General features: G+C 43.7%; 1 protein-coding gene across 6 annotated transcripts in view; it reads right to left on the reverse strand.

The window, feature by feature from the left end:
- Positions 1–2,050: 2,050 nt before the first annotated feature.
- The window catches only part of LOC124031462 (protein kinase C-binding protein 1-like), a 29,676-nt gene continuing 9,197 nt past the window's right edge, over positions 2,051–22,529 (reverse strand). For 3 of the 6 annotated variants that reach the window (XM_046342710.1, XM_046342708.1, XM_046342709.1), the window contains exons 2-21: positions 14,708–14,778; positions 14,211–14,362; positions 13,233–13,454; positions 12,834–12,947; positions 12,141–12,206; positions 11,668–11,760; positions 11,486–11,573; positions 11,341–11,396; positions 11,176–11,253; positions 10,908–11,023; positions 10,269–10,780; positions 9,885–10,028; positions 9,500–9,664; positions 8,798–9,343; positions 8,213–8,722; positions 7,874–8,067; positions 6,457–6,537; positions 6,267–6,345; positions 3,181–3,420; positions 2,051–3,056 (exon numbers count right to left, since the gene is read on the reverse strand). In XM_046342710.1, coding sequence (XP_046198666.1) covers positions 2,881–3,056; positions 3,181–3,420; positions 6,267–6,345; positions 6,457–6,537; positions 7,874–8,067; positions 8,213–8,722; positions 8,798–9,343; positions 9,500–9,664; positions 9,885–10,028; positions 10,269–10,780; positions 10,908–11,023; positions 11,176–11,253; positions 11,341–11,396; positions 11,486–11,573; positions 11,668–11,760; positions 12,141–12,206; positions 12,834–12,947; positions 13,233–13,454; positions 14,211–14,362; positions 14,708–14,732 — 3,657 coding nt within the window. In that variant the 5' untranslated portion in view covers positions 14,733–14,778 and the 3' untranslated portion in view covers positions 2,051–2,880. The remainder of the gene's footprint in view (positions 3,057–3,180; positions 3,421–6,266; positions 6,346–6,456; positions 6,538–7,873; positions 8,068–8,212; positions 8,723–8,797; positions 9,344–9,499; positions 9,665–9,884; positions 10,029–10,268; positions 10,781–10,907; positions 11,024–11,175; positions 11,254–11,340; positions 11,397–11,485; positions 11,574–11,667; positions 11,761–12,140; positions 12,207–12,833; positions 12,948–13,232; positions 13,455–14,210; positions 14,363–14,707; positions 14,779–22,529) is intronic. The other 3 variants (XM_046342712.1, XM_046342713.1, XM_046342711.1) reach the window with 3 other exon arrangements.

Genomic DNA, 22,529 nt, shown 5'->3' on the forward strand with positions numbered 1-22,529 from the left:
ATAATCTATATATACTTGTGTTCCCTCATGTACTTTCTGTATTGATTTGTTGTTTAAAATTGGCAAGGGAGGAAGGAATCATTTTTAAATGGGCCACCCTTGACTGGAAATTCGTCACACAATAATTATGTTTTCCGCCACGGGTAGCTTGTGGGTGCTTTATGTTCGCTACAGTCAATTATGAGTGCATGTCTACTTATATTAAATATATAATTATCAATATACGCCAATTGTATGATAGCTAGCAAATTAATTCGCTAACTAACGTTAGCCTGCCTAGCTGGAACATCTGAAGAAGGACCTTTTTTTTTTCTTCTACAAATTCCAAAACGCGAGACGCGTTTGTGCATTCGTAGCACAAATTCGAACTTATTTGCATTCGTTTTAATTACACTTGTATAAATTATGTTCACTTCAGGGCCTGAAACTCCCCATAATTCATATAACTTCTCCATTGATGTTGTTCTTAAGTTTTCGCGGACTTTTCTTAGCGGATGTGCGGTCGTCGCGAGTTTCAGGCCCTGAAGTGAACATAATTGTACACTCGCAAAACCGAATGAAAACGAGGGCCGAGGGGATTGCTACGGGGATTCTCTCAATGGTATAAAGCGAGGGTGTGTATTTTAAGTGTTTGGACCGTAATTTTAATCTACTGTACAGGGTTATGAATCCATGATGTCTTCACGGCTAAATCGCAAACAAGATTCAAAAAAACCTAAACAACACCGGACCAATTAAATATAACCGAAGATTTGTATAACTAACCCAAGATAGACCACTGCCCTTCGTTTCAAATGAATCATAAGTGAACAGAACAAGCAAGGAGGTGGGCAGAGACCGTCACGCCTATTGGTGCGTTATAGCATATATTTGCATTTTTCCTATAGGGATCGCCTACTCTGAAGTAAATTCGCCCTTGCATTTAAAAAAAATAACTTTGGCAAATGGTAAAGTCTATCAAATGTATCCACTCTGTTTGTAACAGATTCTAGTTTTAGAAACGAAACTGTATTTTGATCAAGTGTTTTATCGATGAGAAAATTAGCAGAATGTCGGCCAAAATCCATCTCGCTGCATCTTCTCCCACTGCCGGCACTGGGCTTCCTCTCACCACCATATTTGATAGTGAATTGAAACGCCAACCGGATGCTTCACATTTATACATCCGATGAAATATCTGTCTCATTGTTCTATCTGTGCTAGATCTACTTAGTTCGGACTTCACATACACATGTCCATATATGGCAAAGCGTTGACAGCCTGGATTTCTTACCCAGTGATGACCCAGGGACCGCGTTAACACCTCCAGAATGTTGCAGACTATTTGACAGATAAAGGAGAGCTGGAAGGTATGTGGCTATATTGCTCAGTTGTTACCACAGCGCCAATGAAGGCCAGGAGTGGAAAGATTCTGTCAGATTCCAAAACAAACCGCAGGGAAGCCAGGGCATTGCCGTATGCCATGTTGGTGAATATCTTTGTAGGCACACTGATCATTCCAAATCAAAATTCCAGGTCACACAGCAACATATTTGAGGGCATATGCGACCGAAATGGTGATATATTCCAGGTCACACAGCAACATATTTGAGGGCATATGTGACTGAATTGGTGGTACATTAGAGCCATGCTGCTACCACTTGTTGAATAGCTCTCAGCCCAAGGACTCTATTCTGATAGGATGGGAACAATGGTATTTTTTCAAGGTCAGACAGTTTTGGAACAACACACTTTATTTATTTACAGAATGTAAACAAACATGAAATACAACAGAGTTCCTTTAGTCTCTTCTCTATACCGTGGCAGGGAGGAATGACTCCATTACAGTGTGCTGTAGGAGAATAGTTTGAAAATCAAATGGGGTTTCCTGCAGATGAGTGAATAAATTGTAGTAGAGTGTTCAAACCTGACGTACAAAGACGTGGTCAGTTCACCGTAGCCGATCATTTTCAACCAAATACATTTATGTTTTTGTATCATCATGTGGGAGACACGTAGAAAATGCAAGGGCTTTCAAAAACTAGTGTTGTATTCGGTTCCTTCTCAGGGCCTGTGTTTGCAATAAATATGGTTTATTTCTCAGTGACAACAATACAAGATGAAAGAGTATGAACACAGAAATATGAATACAGGACAAATGTTGGTTGCATTATGATGAGCGTTAGTCCTAAGGGAGGAAAGAAAAACATTCTGAAATGGAAAAGCTTCATATAACTATCTCTGTACCATATCTTAATTCAACAGGCAGTCCATCAAACATTATCTCCTCAATAAAACTGTAGGCAACATTTCAGCATAAATAATGAATAAGTTAACATACAAGAAGGCGGTTGAAAATAATTTGTATCAACAATAATCTGAAGCCATGTTCCATTCTGGTCCATTCACATTCAATTTGGTCATCTGGGTGATCATTGACCAAACTGTCCAATTCTTTCACACAGTACCAAAACGTATTATGTACTCTCAATACAGTTTTATTAATATTACGTATAACAATAGATACACTTTCTGTACATCTGCCTCACACAAATTTGGCAATGAAAAGCTGCTTCTCTATGAGCTTGCAAAGTGTGTGTAATGCAAGGTGACAGTGATTAAGAGAACAGGTGGCGCTCTCTAGTGGTTACTTGTCCCATAGTACTTTGGGCATAAAGTACATCTGAATTTGAGATGGAGAAGGATGATTATAGCGTTGGGGAAAGATGAAATTCTGGTCATGATCACTTAAAATAAAAAAGTATTTTGATACCTTCAGAGCAGCAGCTTGAAAAGACTAATGCTAACGAAACATGTCCATGTACAGTAGCTAAGAAGGTGTCGGTATTTTATGTTACAGGTTCAAGTGTGATAACTCAATGCCATGGCAAGGGCTCAGTGTTAGGACAGACTGACAGTGACATTGTCCTTGCTTTTCTCCATGTTAGAGTCTTTGTCTGTGGGGGCAGATGCTGTCGTTCCTCTGGGAGAAGTTTGACCACTGTTGGACTGTCCGGAGGCTTTGTTTGAGCCATCTGCCGTGGACCCTGACTCAGGCTCTTGCTGTGAGGCTGTCGCTACAAAAGGAGAACAGAAATATATAACTATGCAGTTGTAAGACAATTAGTACCTGTATTCCGATGGAATCAATGTTCTTTAACTAGTATAAATCCAGCTTTGAATATGGCTGGTGTATGTTACCTGATTGTGTGCAGGACTTCATGTGTTCTGGCCAGTGGGCTTGCTGGCAGGGGTAGTCACAGTAGCTGGTGTTCCAGCAGCAGTAGAAGATGGCCTCCTTCCTGCAGTTGGCACACCACTGTTTCTTTTTGGTCTCATCCACCACCTGCTGTTTCTCCACTTCTGTCTGCTTCTTTACCTCCGCCATCAGACGCTCCCTCTCCTGCTCCAGACTCTGCCTCATCTCAGCCATGGTTAACTCTGCACATGTACACACAGCAGAATAATGTGATTAATTCTCCTCAGTCAATGACATCCATTGTTATAGACGGGTTGGCTGACAACCTCGTGAAAATCGCAGTTGTGGAAAAAGTACCCAACTGTCATACTTGAGTAAAAGTAAAGATACCTTAATAGAAAATGACTCAAGTAAAAGTGAGTCACCGAGTAAAATACTACTTGAGTAAAAGTATTTGGTTTTAAATATACTTAAGTATCAAAAGTCAATGTAATTGCTAAAATATACTTACAGTTGAAGTCAGAAGTTTACACACACCTTAGCCAAATACATTTAAACTCGGTTTTTCACAATTCTTGACATGTAAATATTTCCTGTCTTAGGTCAGTTAGGATCACCACTTTATTTTAAGAATGTAAAATGTCAGAATAATAGTAGAGAGTGATTTATTTCAGCTTTTATTTCTTTCATCACATTACCAGTGGGTCAGAAGTTTACATGCACACATAAATATTTGGTATCATTGCCTTTAAATTGTTTAACTTGAATCAAATGTTTCGTGTAGCCTTCCACAAGCTTCCCACAATAAGTTTGGTGAATGTTGGCCCATTCCTCCTGAAAGAGCTAGTGTAACTTGAGTCAGGTTTGGCGGCCTCCTTGCTTGCACAGGCTTTTTTTTAGTTCTGCCCACAAATGTTCTATATGATTGAGGTCAGGGCTTTGTGATGACCATTCCAATATCTTGGGTTTGTTGTCCTTAAGCCATTTTGCCTCAACTTTGGAAGTATGCTTGGGGTCATTGTCCATTTGGAAGACCCATTTGTGACCAAGCTTTAACTTCCTGATTGATGTCTTGTGATGTTGCTTCAATATATCCACATAATTTTCCTTCCTCGGGATGCCATCTATTTTGTGAAGTGCAGCAAAGCACTCCCACAATATGATGCTGCCACCCCCGTGCTTGACGGTTGGGATGGTGTTCTTCGGCTTGCAAGCCTCCCCTTTTTTCCTCCAAACACAACGATGGTCATTATGGCCAAACAGTTCTATTTTTGTTTCATCAGACACAGAGGACATTTCTCCAAAAAGTACGATCTTTATCCCCGTGTGCAGTTGCAAACCGTAGTCTGGCTTTTTTATGGCGGTTTTGGAGCAGTGGCTTCTTCCTTGTTGAGTGGCCTTTCAGGTTATGTCGATATAGAACGCGTTTTACTGTGGATATAGATACCTTTGTACCTGTTTCCTCCAGCATCTTCACAAGTCCCTTTGCTGTTGTTCTGGGATTGATTTGCACTTTTCCCACCAAAGTACATTAATCTCCAGGAGACAGAACGCGTCTCCTTCCTCAGCAGTATGATGGCTGCGTGGTCCCATGGTATTTATACTTGTGGACTATTGTTTGTACAGATTAACATGGTACCTTCAGGCGTTTGGAAATTCAACCAGACTTGTGGAGGTCTACAATTTTTATTCTGAGGTCTTGGCAGATTTATTTTGATTTTTCCCATGATGTCAAGTAAAGAGACACGGAGTTTGAAGGTAGGCCATAAAATACATCCACAGGTACACCTCCAGTTGACTCAAATTATGTCAATAAGCCTATCAGAAGCTTCCATGACATAATTTTCTGGAATTTTCCAAGCTGTTTAAAGGCACAGTCATCTTAGTGCATGTAAACTTCTGACCCACTGGAATTGTGATACAGTGAATTATAAGTGAAATAATCTGTCTGTAAAAAATTGTTGGAAAATTGACTTGTCATGCACAAAGTAGATGTCCTAACCGACTTGCCAAAACTATAGTTGTTTAACAATACATTTGTGGAGTGGTTGAAAAACAGGTTTTAATGACTCCAACCTAAGTGTATGTAAACTTCTGAATTCAACTGTAAGTATCAAAAGTAAAAGTATGAATAATTTCAAATTCCTTATATTAAGCAAAACCAGTAGGCACAATTTTCTTGTTTAAAAAAAATGTACTGCTAGCCAGGGGCACACTCCAACACTCAGACATTATTTACAAACTAAGCATTTGTGTTTAGTGAGTCCACCAGATCAGAGGCAGTAGGAATGACCAGGGATGTTCTCTTGAGAAGTGTGTGAACTAGACTGTTCAGCTAAGCATTCAAAATGTAACGAGTACTTTTGGGTGTCAGGGAAAATGTATAGAGTAGAAAGTACATTATTTTCTTTAGGAATGTAGTTCAGTAAAAGTTGTAAAAAATATAAATAGTAAAGTAAAGATACCACAAACAACTATTTAAGTAAAAATACTTTAAAGGACTACTTAAGTACTTTACACCACTGTGAAAATGATGTATGTGCATCATGATTCTGAATGGTCAGATAGCTAGCAACAAGCAGCTGCCATGTGGAGAATTGTAGGTGGCTCGTTTCAGCTCATTGTATCTTGTTATTGATTCCATGTCTTGTTTTGAGGTGTTTTGGCTGATTTCATGTCAATGCTAATATGGCAAAATTTGTTAGCCAGCTAACCAACAACTGTAACAATGCATTTGAGAAACAACAAGTGCTTATTGTGAAATTGCATTTATGATTTCAATAAACATTGTTTACGTGTTGTCAATGCTAATATGGCAACAAAAAATGCTATCTAGCTACAACAATAGCAATGTATTTGAGAGACAAGTGCTTATTGTGCAACTGTATTTATGATTTCAATAAACATTGGAGGTGAATATTGTTTACGTGTTGTCAACAATCTAAGCCCGCCCTGTCTGTTTTGGCCCATAGTTGCGCACACATCGGTTTTGTTGCTAAATAACCAACCCGTCTATACCGAGAGTCCTTTGACCCAGAATTGTCTGGGTCATCTGCAGTGGAAGCTTGAGTAATGCACAGGTCCTTACCTAGATTGTGCTTCATTTCTGACAGCTCCTGTTGATGAAGCCACTGCAGTTTTTCTATTTCAATTCTCAATCGTCTAATCTATGTGGGAGAGACAAGGACATACATTCACTCCCCAGAGTCATACAGCTAACTATTATATGCAGGGTGTTATTCAGCGCCTCTGAGAACGACCAGCAGATAGATACATACCTCTGCTATTGTGTTCCCTGAAGTGCTTTTGGAAAGCTCGGTGTACAGCTCAGTCATCGTCCCTTTGATTGCATCCACTATCTGAGGAAAAAGGAGAAATGAAGCAAAAATGTCCAATGTACCCAAGAGACCGCTGACTAGTAATAACTTCATTAAATAATAACTCATATTTGATTGGTTGAGAATCTTTATCACACATCCATGCAATCTCCATAGACAAACATTGGCAGTAGAATGGCCTTACTGAAGAACTCAGTGACTGTCAATGTGGCACTGTCATAGGATGCCACCTTTCCAAAAAGTCAGTTTGTCACATTTATGCCCTGTTAGAGCTGCCCCGGTCAACTGTAAGTGTTGTTATTTTGAAGTGGAAACGTCTAGGAGCACCAACGACTCCGCCTCGAGGTGGTAGGCAGCACAAGCTCACAGAATGGGGCTGCCGAGTGCTGAAGCACAAAGCTTGTCTGTCCTCTGTTGCAACACTCACTACCAAGTTCCAAACTGCCTTTGGAAGCAACGTCAGCACAAGAACTGCTCGTCGAGAGCTTCATGAAATGTGTTTCCATCACCATGCTCAATGCCAAGCTTAGGCTGGAGTGGTGTTAAGCTCCCCACCATCGGACTCTGGAGCAGTGGAAATGCATTCTCTGGAGTGATAAATCACACTTCACCATCTGACAGTCCAACGGACGAATCTGAGTTTGGCGGATGCCAAGAAAACACTACCTGGCCCAATGCATAGTCCCTACTGTAAAGTTTGGTGTATGAGGAATAATGGTCTGGGGCTGTTTTTCACGGTTCGGGCTGGGCCCCTTAGTTCCAGTAAATGGAAATCTTAACGCTACAGCATACAATGACATTCTCAATGATTATGTGCTTCCAACTTTGTGGCAACAGTTTGGGGAAAGCCCTTTCCTGTTTCATTATAACAATGCCCCCGTGCACAAATCGAGGTCCTACAGAAATGGGTTGTTGATATCGATGTGGAAGAACTTGACTGGCCTGCACAGAGCCCTGACCTCCATTCACCTTTGGGATGAATTGGAACGCCGACTGCGAGCCAGGCCTAATCTCCCAACATCAGTGACCGATCTCATGAATACTCTTGTGGCTGAAGTGAAGCAAGTCCCCGCAGCAATGTTCCAACATCTAGTGTAAAACCTTCCCAGAAGAGTGGAGGCTGTTTATAGCAGCAAAGGGGGGACCAACTTCATACTAATGGAATTAAATGTTTGACGAGCAGGTGTCCACATACTTTTGGTCATGTAGTTCATGTAAAATTGTCCCCCAAATGTCTGTATGCTTCAATAAGCTCTGCTCCAAGCCCCAAACTATCGTAACATACTGATAGTGAGTGTAGTGTACATCCTTCAGCTTTTTTACTCTGCGGCCATCAGTCCAAGTCTTGCATACTCACTTTATTAGTGTACTTGGCGATGTCAGCTGCTACGTCTGCTGATGCGGTAGGGATCTGGAAGTCCCCTGCCATGGAGGTGGAGGGGCCACTGCCTACTCCGGGAGCTGCCATAATGGCCACAGAGGCTGGGATACTGGTCACCAGGGTAACAGCCGACGTGGACGTACTGAGTGGGGGGTCTTTCTGCTGGACAGCTACAGTAAACAACAACAATCAAAACTAATCATTGACTTCACAGTCATGGTATTTAGGCCTGCGGTTGCACTCAAATAGTTTTTTAGCTGTCTCCCCTTTTTCTGTAGTGTGCTAATTGAATTATCAACTAATACGGTGGTGTACCTTTGACAGATTGCCTGGTCTGGTACCGCGTGCTTTGGGAAGGTTGCTCTGGCGATAATGATGATGAAGATGTTGCAGATGCCGGCGTTTGGGGCAATTTTTGTGTCTGTGGCTGGTCAGGTGATGCTGTCTGCAGCTGAGGCGTATCTGGCTGCGGATTCTGCTGCTGCCGCTGCACCTTCTGCATGTGCCACTTCTGGGAGGACGTCTGGAACTTGTTGGTGGGGTTCCACACCACTGCCCGCTGCACCACCGGGACAGTCTCCCTGGGCAGCAGAGGGCGCTGTTTCTTTACTGCTGTGGTGGCGGAGGAGGCTGTGATGGGGGCTGTTGATGTGGCACTGGCCAGGGTGGTCGGGCCAATGGTGGTGGGAGCAGCAGTAGTGAAGGGCACCATGTTTAGAGGGATGGCTAGTGGAGACTGTGATGAATCTTTCACACTGGGGGTTAAGGAAGGGGCTGTGTTGTTTTGAGATGGAGTAAGGGCACTTGACAGGGTGGGGGATTTACCTAGAATGGAAAGAAATTAATTAATAATAGCAACTATTATTTTTGTCAAATAGTGGTAGAGGATAGGACTCTCACCCTCTGTCTTATTGGTTGGTGGATCTTTGGTGGCGTGTGCATCTTTCCTAGTCCTCTTCCGGTCTCTGCCCCCCTGGTCCTCCCCGAGGTCAATCACCAGCTCCCTCTCAGAGTCGGAGTCATCCACCAGAGAGGTCTGCCTGGCCTCCTGCTTCACCTGGGGCTTCCCTCTGGGGGCTAGGGATGCAGGGACTGCTTTGGCTTTCTCTGGGGGCTCTTTGTCTGACGCTACACCCTGCTTCTCTTTTGACAAGGATTCAGAGAGGGTAGATGGTACCCCTGCATCTCCCATGGTTGCCGTTGCAGTTGCTGGCCCTGGCCCCTCTGTTTTGCCCTCCTTGTTTTGGATGGGGGGCAGGGGGTCTTTGGACCCCCTCTTGGGAGGGTCCTTCTCGCCCTTGTCATTGGCCTCAGTTTGCTGGCCCCCTTTAGGTTTCTGTTCCTCGTCGCTGGCATACTCACTGTCACTCGAATCTGATTTATCAGAGTCCTCGGAGTCGCTGTGTTCCACTCCCTTATACACGTCCTCAGAGATCTCATCTATACCTGTAAGCAGAGAGGGGAAATTGGGGTAAATGTATAACATCAAAGGTTTCAGCAGTGGTTTGCATGTTTTTTTTGATAAAGTAAAAAAAAGAAAGTTGAATTGTCCTGGTATCTTAATAAGCGGTTATTTTCTAGCGGTGTGGTTAGGTCACTCACCCAGCTGGGCCTTGCAGCTCTTGATGGTTCTGTCCAGGTTGAGCTGGAAGCGGCTCCTGATCTGTCTTTTGGGTGAGGTAAGGACTGGTGGCACCCCCTGCTGTTGCTGCTGCTGCTGCACAGTCTCACTCAACTCCTTTAGGTCCATCTCGGCTTTGCTTCGGTCTGAAAGGCCAGCACAAGAATCCACAAACAATGTTATAAGCTGGTTGAAATCAGCCACGATCACTAGATCATCAAGTAGGACTGCCTCTACATGTGGTTAAGGTTTCTAGGGTTTATGGATAGTGTTTTGCTGTCATGAAGTCTTACCCAGGTCAGGTGTGCTAAATAGCTGAACTTTGATGATGATTGAGGTTTTGATGACAGGTGTGTGGCAGCTCACCCAGGTTGAGATTAAGGATGCTCCCTGTGGGTGTTGCTTTCTCCTGCTTGGGAACAAGAGTCAGGGCAGGGCCCTGGGTGTGGAATGGTTTAGGGCTGTCCTTGGCACCAGAGACAGGATCAGGTCGAGTGGAAGCCGGTGATGCTGTAGGGAGAGTTAAGATATACAGTATCTATCAATGTCATGCTCTTCTTTGGATCTGCATTTAAGAGGTAGGTTTTATTAAAATAACTAATGGTAATTGTGCATTGAAGAACGACTCAACATGCCCTTTGTTTACAGTGCTTGTTTTAAAACAAAAACCAGAATCTAGGTTGCTGTTATAGTATACTCCATAGTCCCAGGACTCTCCAGACCATTAGAGAGGCAGTGTGCAGTACCTACCTGTGCAGTCCATGGACTCCTCCCCAGCACTGTAGTGGCTAGCAGGGGCTCTAGCCTGGCCCTTGTCTGGTGTCTCCTGCTCTCCATCAGAGCCTGTGTGACCAGAGGAGTTAGTGCTCATGGGCGAGCGGGGCATATCTGTCAGGGAGATCCTCCGGCCTGTACTCCCTCCAACCCCGCCCATGCCCCCGCCCCCTCCTGACAGCACGCTCCTGGACACGGGCATCTTGGGAGATGCAGTCATGTCGAAGTTGAACTTGATCTTTTCATGCTTCTCCGGCCGGACCGAGCCGGATGAGGGGTTGGCGGGGTCCAGCAGCATCTGGTACTGGTTGTCAGGGGTATAGGGCGTCCTGAAGGAGGCGTAGGTGAACACTCCAAACTTCTTCCTCATGTTCTCCACGTAGACCTCCATTTCCTGCATGGCGCTGTTGAAGATGCTCTTAGTCTTCTTCACAGAGAAGGGAATCTCCTTGGACATGAGGTAGCAGTTGTTTAAGGGGACCCACGCCCTGGAAGGTGAAGAAACATAACATAACTAAACAGCTGGCTAGAGACAGAGTCTAGAGACAGAGAGTTGAGAAATGCAAATGCACTGATGAGTATAATTGACATAGGTAGGTACCAAAGGGGAAGTACCTGTCGTGTTGCCCAAAGAAGCGAGCATCCACCTGCCCGTCTTTGTCCCGCAGTGCTTTGGCAGGCCAGAATGGGAACCCTTTCAGCTTAGCCCACACGAGAGGGTGAGGATCACTCTGAGCAAAGTAAGCAGGAAGACTAGTTATCATACTGAGACCATTATATAGGCCGCATTCAGTATACACAAGGCACTACAATTCCAATGTGTGACTCGTTTAGCACAAGCTTTGATACAAGTAAATAAGAGAGTTTAAGTAACTGAACTCACACATGGCTCACAGAACCAGTTGTCTCTCTTTTGGCAAGCTGAGAGATAGCATTCCGGACAGACTTCAATCTCATTCATCTGAAAGAGAAGAATCATTGTAGGTGTAACAATTGTAGGTGTCTTCTGAAGGCCTGAAAGAATTATTGAACGCCTTCCCATACTCACCTCATGTTCACAGATTTTCACTATGACCTTAGCTGTGGCAGTGAGCTTATGATTTCCTGGAATAAGAAGGTCACCATTAGAAATAACCACAAACCAGTTATTGAAACCAGTGAAAATCCATTGCAATCTAAACACGGACACTGACCTCCATTATAAATTATGCAGTTGTGTAAAATCCATTTCACATCTGCCAAGAAAGCTTCGGTACAGCCATACATTTTCTTCTTTGTATTCTGGAAAAATAAAATAGTAAAGGTCAGTGATCAACAACTGGTGAGGTTTGGGATTGTAGTTCTAACCCCAAAGAAATAAGCAGAGAACATTAACCTTCTCTAATGTACAGAGGTCCATGGCGTGAAAAATATACTCTGCGTAGTCCGGATGCTGTTCCAGAGATACTGGCTTCTGGAAGGGTTCCGTCTGGAGAAGATATCCAAGAGACGTGCACAGTGAATTAACCTTCATATTCCAAATACAGGCCTCACTTAGGCCAAATCCTAACTTGAGACACAAGCACAGTTACAACTTTCATGTAAATATATCAAATTGGCATCAATTCAAAATTTAGGTCAAGATTTAAAATGGCCTGCCTTGCACGCATCTCAATTTAGGATTAAACTGAATGACCTCACACACACACAGACACACACACACCTTATCACCCAGACTCTACCACCCCAGGACAGACGACAGCAACTAAAAACAGACACACAAAACAAAAAGAACACTCCAAACAGGAGGGGGAAAAAACGAACGGAAAGTATGATGGGGGTCTTTTTTTAGTGTGTTTGATTGATTACCCAATTAAAAGCCTTTCTCTGCGTGGCGGCTGCATGGGGGGAGTGAGATGACGAGCGTGGTTGGTCCTGAAAAAGAGTAAGAGGGGCAACTGTATCCTCACCACACCACGCTTTACAAACTGCACCCTTGGTTCAATGGTCCCTTTTCTCTTTATGCCATTGTAGAGGAGAAGACTGGCGAAAACAGGCTTGGGGTGGTTTAGTGTTGTTAGAGAGCTTCCTAACCACTTTGTAACCAGAACACCAAAAGATACTTCAGACTCTGAGTATAGGAAATCATTTGGCTGGGTGCAGTTCTTCGTGTATTAGGGCAGGGGCAATGGACATCATCACTGATGGAAAATAAAACCATGAGTAAGCATTAAGCAGTCTTAGAATCAGACCATATCAACAAGCGCAAGACCATTCCATTGTGTTTGTGCGAGAGCTCTGTTCACTCGCATTGGCATTACTAATACATCTATCTCTATTCTTCAATAGTCCAATATACCTCCTGTCAAAACAATTAGTCAATGACAACAGTTAGAACAGGTAGAAATTAAATAGAGTTGTTCCATGACAATGTGGGGAGAGTGAAAGCAGAAGCACAAGCCATTGCAATACGTACTATATCCCGTTGAACAGACCTGATATTTGTTTATAGTGTTACTGGGACTAATCAGCCAGGTAGAGGAGGGAGGTCAGTGCACTTACACCTGGCTGTTTCATCTTCTGGAGTGCAAACTTTAGCAGGTAAGACAGCTGGTCTAGTGTTAGCATCGTCATTGCTTTACTCTGAGTCTCTATGCACTCAGCAACTGTTATTTTCTGAAAGAAAAGAGGTAGAGCGAAAGATGTTAGCTTCAAAGGTATTTTACCATCTCAAAGGATATTCTCAGTATCAAGCCTCATTTTACAACCTTGACAACATCATAAACCAACACGATCAGAATTTCTTTTAGCTCAAGATTTTGCTCAACTCTGTAACTTCCAATAAATAGGGATGTCTTTCATCATAGTCAGGACTCAACCCCCAGCCTCAAACCTCCCATGCATTTTAAAGTTGTCTTCCTAGTAGACAACTGGTTTCCAGTCCCACCCACAAGCGAGTACCTCACACTCAGGGCAGAACCAGTCACCCTCGGGCTCTGCGGGCAGTTTGAGGCACTTGGCGTGGTACACCCTCGGGCAGAGCTCACAGCAGAGCACCTGGCCCTCGCGGTGGCACAGCCAGCAGTAAAAGTCATTCCTGCCGTCCTGCGGTACAACATCAACAGGGTCTGTGGTGAGTGCTGGCTGCTTCGCATAGTAAAAGGGACCATGTCTTAGTTCTGACTGAAATGTAGGCAAGAGAAGGAGAAAGTTGGAGGGGTTCAACATTTAATATAGGTGTGGGATTACATGAGCAGCACAAACATGCAAAACATTTTTTATGATCAACAGAAGTTACATAGTAACGGTCCAAAGCACAGATTGCTTAGAACCCTGTGTTGCAACATAAGGCATTCAAAAGTGTATTAATTGATCATTTCTGTTATCAAACTGGAAGAGAATCACTGTAGATTATATTGCAAATCCCCTTTCAAAGGTCAAGACAGTGAAAAGGATCAGTTTGAGAAACTAGTCTTTAGTATCACTTAATGATTGGATCTGAGAAACTGTGTTTTGGTCCACACCCATTACTGTTTTGCATTGAGACAAGCTTTGATCCATGGCTTATAATTTACCATTTATAAAGCCGATTAAAAGTGTTAAACATTAATTGCATCAGTTTTTCTTTGATATCCAAAATATCCGAAAACTCAATCAATTTCTTGATTTTAGTAGGCAAAATTAAGCATGCAAACACACATTAATGAAACAAAAATCATTTAGATAACAATTGTATTAGGACATATAGGCTTACTGTATCACTATAAGAAAATATAAACCCTTGGTCTCACAGACATCAAATAGTCCCATGGCATACCAAAAGACTCAATTGGAACCGAAAGTTAGTTTTTTTAGTAGGATATATTGCAGTGTAACTGCAGTGTAAACCCAGCAGCCTCACAGTGTGAGCACAGAGGAGAGTGGAGGGAGAGGTCGCACCTGGTCTTTACTGCTGCTGACTGCTCCTGGTTTCTTCTTCTTTTTGACCGGGCTGGAGGAGGTCTCAGCAGGGGAGTGACCGTTGGATGAGTGAGGGGGGCTGGGCACCTTTCGTTTCTGCGCCACCCGCTCCACTAACCCAGGGACTGAAACTGCAGAGAGGGGTCAAAGTTCAGACATGACAGATGCAATATTTCTAAGAAGAAGGTGCATGTACTAGCCATAGAACAGTAGATGTTCATTGTTTTCATACAGTACAGAAGATAAAACCAGTTGCCATAGCGATAAGACATGACAGCGATATGAACAGAAGCAGCACATTAGCCTCCATCTTGTACCTTGTATCGTTCAGCTCTGTACCAGACACACACACACATGCATGAACACATCCAGTACACTCAACATGGGAGCAATAAAATAAACCCTTTCACCATACTCCACACAGGCATAGGCAATCATAAGTAATAGTATAGCTCAGCTTTGTGTTTTTTTCTCACCTTTGGATCGTGTAGAGATCTCCATCCCCTCTACTGCATCTGACTCAGTCTTTACCTCCTCCTCAGCCACACTGACGCAGGGAAAAGAGGCACTATTAATGCCCTGTTATGACAACACCTACAGAAAAAGACTCCCAACATAGATCATTTCATCCAATGCGTTCTACAGTTTGACTCGCTATGCTTTCACCAGACATAGCTTCATCCACAGTATGTTCAGTGTGCACTTGGTACCAATCATAAAATCACACTGTATAAGAGCATCTGCTGAAGTCTTACAAATCTTATTTGTGTGGATCTAGTATCATTTTCAGGGGAAAGACATAATCCCGTCTGGCTGTAAAGGTCTGCTTTAACACAGACTCACTTGGCAGTGAGACTCACTCTCTCAGTCTCACTACAATGGGGTGTTTCTTAGAGCGAGAGTCCATTTGGCCCAGAAGCAAACTCAACCAATTTTGACTGGACACAGACACACGCTGTTCATTTGGGTGCCAGCTCTGGCCAGAAAAAGTCCCTCTCTTATTGGGAGAAGGAAAATGTTTAGTAAAGCAATTTCAAAACAGGAAACGCCACGTATTCATTTAACCATTTATTAGAAAAAGATTACAACATGTAATACAATAGTCTTGGCGTTAGGCTCTGATCCTTTGGGGTAGGTCACTACGTGTGTCATGTTCAGATAATAATGATAATTACAGGCTTGGCACAAGTTACGCTATACCAATCCCACTGCAAGAAGGAAACAGAACCAAAAAGGTGGAGGATGGGGTGGGTGCTAGAAAATGCAACCACATACTATCAAGAAACCAACAGAAGTACAGGTAGCAGAGAATGAGTGAGTAAAACCGATCAGCTAAATAGACCACCATATTAAAAGGTAGGAAGTGTTTGTAGAATATGATGCAACGTCAGTTGATGCATCAGCTAATGCATCGCAGAAGCCAACACTCGGGTTCCCTGTATGAATTAGCGCTGCCCTTAATGTCTAGTAAAGCAGTGTTCCAATGTTAAGAGTTCCCGAGTGACAAACTGACAGAATGTGATTGGACCAGGTCAAATGATTCGTTTAGTTAATTAGGATCCCCATTAGCTACTGCACATTGAGCAGCTACTCTTCCTGGGGTCCACACAAAACATACAAATACATGACCGAGTACAGAACAGAACAGTTAGATAAGAACAACATAAGATATTACACAAAATAAAAGTAAAAGTTATATATAGGAAAGACACCAAGACACAACAATAAAATGTACATACAGTTGAATTCAGAAGTTTACATACACTTAAGTTGGAGTCATTAAAAACTTTTTTTTCTTCCACTCCACAAATTTCTTGTTAACAAACTATAGTTTTGGCAAGTCGGTTAGGAAGTCTGCATGACACAAGTATTTTTTCCAGCAATTGTTCACAGACAGACAAATTATTTCACTTATAATTCACTGTGTCACAATTCCAGTGGGTCAGAAGTTTACATACACCAAGTTGACTGTGCCTTTAAACGGCTTGGAAAATTCCAGAAAATCATGTCATGGCTTTAGAAGCTTCTGATAGGCTAACTGACATAATTTGAGTCATTTGGTGGTGTACCTGTGGATGTATTTCAAGGCCTATCTTCAAACTCAGTGCCTCTTTGCTTGACATCATGGGAAAATCAAAAGAAATCAGCCAAGACCTCAGAATAAAAATGGTTGACCTCCACAAGTCTGGTTCATCCTTGGGAGCAATTTCCAAATGCCTGCACGTACCATTTTCATGGTGCGAAAGTGCAAATCAATCCCAGAACAACAGCAAAGCACTTTGTGACGATGCTGGAGGAAACACGTTACAAAAGTATCTATATCCACAGTAAAACGAGTCCTATATCGACATAATCTGAAAGGCCGCTCAGCAAGGAAGAAGCCACTGCTCCAAAACCGCCATAAAAAAGCCAGACTACGGTTTGCAACTGCACATGGGGACAAAGATCGTACTTTTTGGAGAAATGTCCTCTGGTCTGATGAAACATAACATCATAATAAAAAACATAATAAAACTGTTTGGCCATAATGACCATCAATATGTTTGAAGGAAAAATGGGGAGGCTTGCTAGCCGAAGAACACCATACCAACCGTGAAGCAAGGGGGTGGCAGCATCGTGTTGTGGGGGTGCTTTGGTGCACTTCACAAAATAGATGGCATCATGAGGAAGAAAATTATGTGGATATATTCAAGCAACATCTCAAGACATCAGTCAGGAAGTTAAAGCTTGGTCGCAAATGGGTCTTCCAAATGGACAATGACCCCAAGCATACTTCCAAAGTTGTGGCAAAATGGCTTAAGGACTACAAAGTCAAGGTACGGGAGTGGCCATCACAAAGCCCTGACCTCAATCCTATAGAACATTTGTGGGCAGAACTGAAAAAGCGTGTGCGAGCAAGAAGTCCTTCAAACCTGAATCACTTACACCAGCTCTGTCAGGAGGAATGGGCCAAAATTCACCCAACTTATTGTGGGAAGCTTGTGGAAGGCTACCCAAAACGTTTGACCCAAGTAAAACAGTTTAAAGGCAATGCTACCAAATATTTATTGAGTGTGTGTAAACGTCTAACCCACTGTGATTAAAGGTTGCAAAATGATGTGATGAAAGAAATAAAATCTGAAATAAATCATTTCACATTCTTAAAATAACGCGGTGATCCTAACTGACCTAAGACGGGGAATTTGTCCTAGGATTAAATGTCAGGAAATGTGAAAAAATGAGTTTAAATGTATTTGGCTAAGGTGTATGTAAACTTCCGACTTCAACTCTACCTTTTTATATTCTTAAATAAGGTACAGTTAAATTAGATTTGATTTTTTAAACGAAGAGAGGCACTGCGACGCAATATGTTTTTTAAATCAAACTTGCTTTTTGCCAGAGTAACCTCTGGTGGCAGAGCATTCCACGATGATAGGGCTCTATAGATAACTGAGTGACACATTCAAATTGGTTTTTGGTTTGGGTTTCGTGAAGAAAACCACAGTGACATTTCTGCTTTTATGTACAGTGGGGCAAAAAAGTATTTAGTCAGCCACCAATTGTACAAGTTCTCCCGAGATGAGAGAGGCCTGTAATTTTCATCATAGGTGCACTTCAACTATGACAGACAAAATGAGAAGAAAGAAAATCCAGAAAATCACATTGTAGGGTTTTTTATGAATTTATTTGCAAATTATGGTGGAAAATATGTATTTGGTCACCTACAAACAAGCATGATTTCTGGCTCTCACAGACCTGTAACTTCTTCTTTAAGAGGCTCCTCTGTCCTCCACTCGTTGCCTGTATTAATGGCACCTGTTTGAACTTGTTATCAGTATAAAAGACACCTGTTCACAACCTCAAACAGTCACACTCCAAACTCCACTATGACCAAGACCGAAGAGCTGTCAAAGGACACCAGAAACAAAATTGTAGGCCTGCACCAGGCTGGGAAGACTGAATTTGGAATAGGTAAGCAGCTTGGTTTGAAGAAATCAGCTGTGGGAGCAATTATTAGGAAATGGAAGACATATAAGACATATAAGACCACTGATAATCTCCCTCGATCTGGGGCTCCACGCAAGATCTCACCCCGTGGGGTCAAAATGATCACAAGAATGGTGAGCCAAAATCCCAGAACCACACGGGGGTCCTAGTGAATGACCTGCAGAGAGCTGGGACCAAAGTAACAAAGCCTACCATCAGTAACACACTACGCCGCCAGGGACTCAAATCCTGCGGTGCCAGACGTGTCCAGGCCTGTCTGAAGTTTGCTAGAGAGCATTTGGATGATCCAGAAGACGATTGGGAGAATGTCATATGGTCAGATGAAACCAAAATATAACCTTTTGGTAAAAACTCTACTCGTCGTGTTTGGAGGACAAAGAATGCTGAGTTGCATCCAAAGAACACCATACCTATTGTGAAGCATGGGGGTGGAAACATCATGCTTTGGGGCTGTTTTTCTGCAAAGGGACCAGGACGACTGATCCGTGTAAAGGAAAGACTGAATGGGGCCATGTATCGTGAGATTTTGAGTGAAAACCTCCTTCCATCAGCAAGGGCATTGAAGATGAAACGTGGCTGGGTCTTTCAGCATGACAATGATCCCAAACACACCGTCCGGGCATCGGAGTGGCCAGTCTCCAGATCTCAACCCCATAGAAAATCTTTGGAGGGAATTGAAAGTCCGTGTTGTCCAGCAACAGCCCCAAAACATCACTGCTCTAGAGAAGATCTGCATGGAGGAATGGGGCAAAATACCAGCAACAGTGTGTGAAAACCTTGTGAAGACTTACAGAAAAGGTTTGACCTCTGTCATTGCCAACAAAGGGTATATTACAAAGTATTTAGATAAACTTTTGTTATTGACCAAATACTTATTTTCCACCATAATTTGCAAATAAATTCATTAAAAATCCTACAATATGATTTTCTGGAGAAATTCTAATTTTGTCCGTCATAGTTGAAGTGTACCTATGATGACAATTACAGGCCTCTCATCTTTTTAAGTGGGAGAACTTGCACAATTGGTGGCTGACTAAATACTTTTTTGCCCCACTGTATGTCAATTTGAAGTGTATGCAAATAGATTATACAAGTGGTTAGGCATTTTCAATACACAAATGTTTCTTAAAAAGACAAAGAGAAGAAGTAAATTTGTCATCAACCATGAAAGACTATCATGTACTGTATGTTGTTGATGTTAGTTCTGTGTGTACACTTAAGGGCAAGGCGTGCTGCTTTGTTTTGAGCCAGCTGCAGCTTTGCTACAGTAGGTCTTCATTTGCTGCACCTGACCATATTACCAGACAGTAATCAATATGGGACAAGATCAAAGCCTGAACAACTAGTACAGTTGATCTGTGTGTCAAAAATCCAGAACCTTTTTTATAACAGACATACAGTGCATTCAAAAAGTATTCAGACCCCTTGACTTGACATATTGTTACGTTACAGCCTTGTTCTAAACTGAATTAAATAGTTTTTTACTCCATAATGACAAACTAAAAACAGGTTTTTAGACAATTTTGCTAATTTATTGGGGGAAAAATTTGAAACATGACATAAGTTTTCAGACCCTTTACTCAGTACTTTGTTAAAGCACATTTGGCAGCGATTACAGCCTCGCATCTTCTTGGGTATGACACTACAAGCTTGGCACGCCTGTATTTGGGGAGTTTCTCCCATCCTTCTCTGCAGATCCTCTCAATCTCTGTCAGGTTGGAAGGGAAGTGTCACTGCACAGCTATTTTTAGGTCTCTCCACGGATGATAGATCGGGTTCAAGTCCGGGCTTTGGCTGGGCCACTCAAATGCATTCAGAAACTTGTCCCAAAGCCACCACTGCTGTCATGCAGGTGAAAGAGGACCCAAAAGCGACTTGGCGAAAACAGGGTCTTTAATCCAGTAAAGTAAATACAAACAAAAAACACAACTTTCACTCGAAATGACGAGGACAAACTGGAGACTCGATCTTGAACAGCAGGTGAACAGCAGGTTGCCTCGGGAAGGCACTTGAACCAGACAGACTCAGACACCTGCTCACCACGCAGCATCTGAGGAAAACACGACACGACAGGGCGATACACAAACACAGCACGGTGAATTCTAGACAAGGAACCGACAGGACAGGAACGGAACACAAAGGAAGAAATAGGGACTCTAATCAGGGGAAAGGATCGGGAACAGGTGTGGGAAGACTAAATGATTGATTAGGGGAATAGGAACAGCTGGGAGCAGGAACGGAACGATAGAGAGAAGAGAGAGCGAGAGAGTGAGAGAGGGAGGGGAGAGAGAGGGATAGAAAGAGGGAAAGAACCTAATAAGACCAGCAGAGGGAAACGAATAGAATGGGAAGCACAGGGACAAGACAAGATAATAAATGACAAAACATGACAGTACCCCCACTCACCGAGCGCCTCTTGGCGCACTCGAGGAGGAATCCTGGCGGCAACGGAGGAAATCATCAATGAGTGAACGGTCCAGCACGTCCCGAGACGGAACCCAACTCCTCTCCTCAGGACCGTAACCCTCCCAATCCACTAAGTATTGGTGACCCCGTCCCGAGAACGCATGTCCATGATCTTATGTACCTTGTAAATAGGTGCGCTCTCGACAAGGACGGGAGGGGGAGGGAAGACGAACGGGGTGCGAAGAAAGGGCTTAACACAGGAGACATGGAAGACAGGATGGACGCGACGAAGATGTCGCGGAAGAAGCAGTCGCACAGCGACAGGATTGACGACCTGGGAGACACGGAACGGACCAATGAACCGCGGAGTCAACTTACGAGAAGCTGTCGTAAGAGGAAGGTTGCGAGTGGAAAGCCACACTCTCTGGCCGCAACAATACCTTGGACTCTTAATCCTGCGTTTATTGGCGGCTCTCACAGTCTGTGCCCTGTAACGGCAAAGTGCAGACCTCACCCTCCTCCAGGTGCGCTCACAACGTTGGACAAACGCTTGAGCGGAGGGAACGCTGGACTCGGCAAGCTGGGATGAGAACAGAGGAGGCTGGTAACCCAGACTACTCTGAAACGGAGATAACCCGGTAGCAGACGAAGGAAGCGAATTGTGAGCGTATTCTGCCCAGGGGAGCTGTTCAGCCCAAGACGCAGGGTTTCTGAAAGAAAGGCTGCGTAGTATGCGACCAATCGTCTGATTGGCCCTCTCTGCTTGACCGTTAGACTGGGGATGAAACCCGGAAGAGAGACTGACGGACGCACCAATCAAACGACAGAACTCCCTCCAAAACTGTGACGTGAATTGCGGGCCTCTGTCTGAAACGGCGTCTAACGGGAGGCCATGAATTCTGAATACATTCTCGATAATGATTTGTGCCGTCTCCTTAGCGGAAGGAAGTTTAGCGAGGGGAATGAAATGTGCCGCCTTAGAGAACCTATCGACAACCGTAAGAATCACAGTCTTCCCCGCAGACAAAGGCAGACCGGTAATGAAGTCTAGGGCGATGTGAGACCATGGTCGAGAAGGAATGGGGAGCGGTCTGAGACGACCGGCAGGAGGAGAGTTACCCGACTTAGTCTGCGCGCAGTCCGAACAAGCAGCCACGAAACGGCGCGTGTCACGCTCCTGAGTCGGCCACCAAAAGCGCTGGCGAATAGACGCAAGAGTGCCTCGAACACCGGGATGACCAGCTAACTTGGCAGAGTGAGCCCACTGAAGAACAGCCAGACGAGTGGAAACAGGAACGAAAAGGAGGTTACTAGGACAAGCGCGCGGCGACGCAGTGTGCGTGAGTGCTTGCTTAACCTGTCTTTCAATTCCCCAGACTGTTAACCCGACAACACGCCCATAAGGAAGAATCCCCTCGGGATCAGTAGAAGCCACAGAAGAACTAAACAGACGGGATAAGGCATCAGGCTTGGTGTTCTTGCTACCCGGACGGTAAGAAATCACAAACTCGAAACGAGCGAAAAACAACGCCCAACGAGCTTGACGGGCATTAAGTCGTTTGGCAGAACGGATGTACTCAAGGTTCTTATGGTCTGTCCAAACGACAAAAGGAACGGTCGCCCCCTCCAACCACTGTCGCCATTCGCCTAGGGCTAAGCGGATGGCGAGCAGTTCACGGTTACCCACATCATAGTTGCGCTCAGATGGCGACAGGCGATGAGAAAAATAAGCGCAAGGATGAACCTTATCGTCAGACTGGAAGCGCTGGGATAGAATGGCTCCCACGCCTACCTCTGAAGCGCCAACCTCGACAATGAATTGTCTAGTGACGTCAGGAGTAACGAGGATAGGAGCGGACGTAAAACGTTCTTTTAGAAGATCAAAAGCTCCCTGGGCGGAACCGG

Source organism: Oncorhynchus gorbuscha, linkage group LG03 (assembly GCF_021184085.1).
Source record: "Oncorhynchus gorbuscha isolate QuinsamMale2020 ecotype Even-year linkage group LG03, OgorEven_v1.0, whole genome shotgun sequence".
Taxonomy (NCBI): Eukaryota; Metazoa; Chordata; class Actinopteri; order Salmoniformes; family Salmonidae; genus Oncorhynchus; species Oncorhynchus gorbuscha.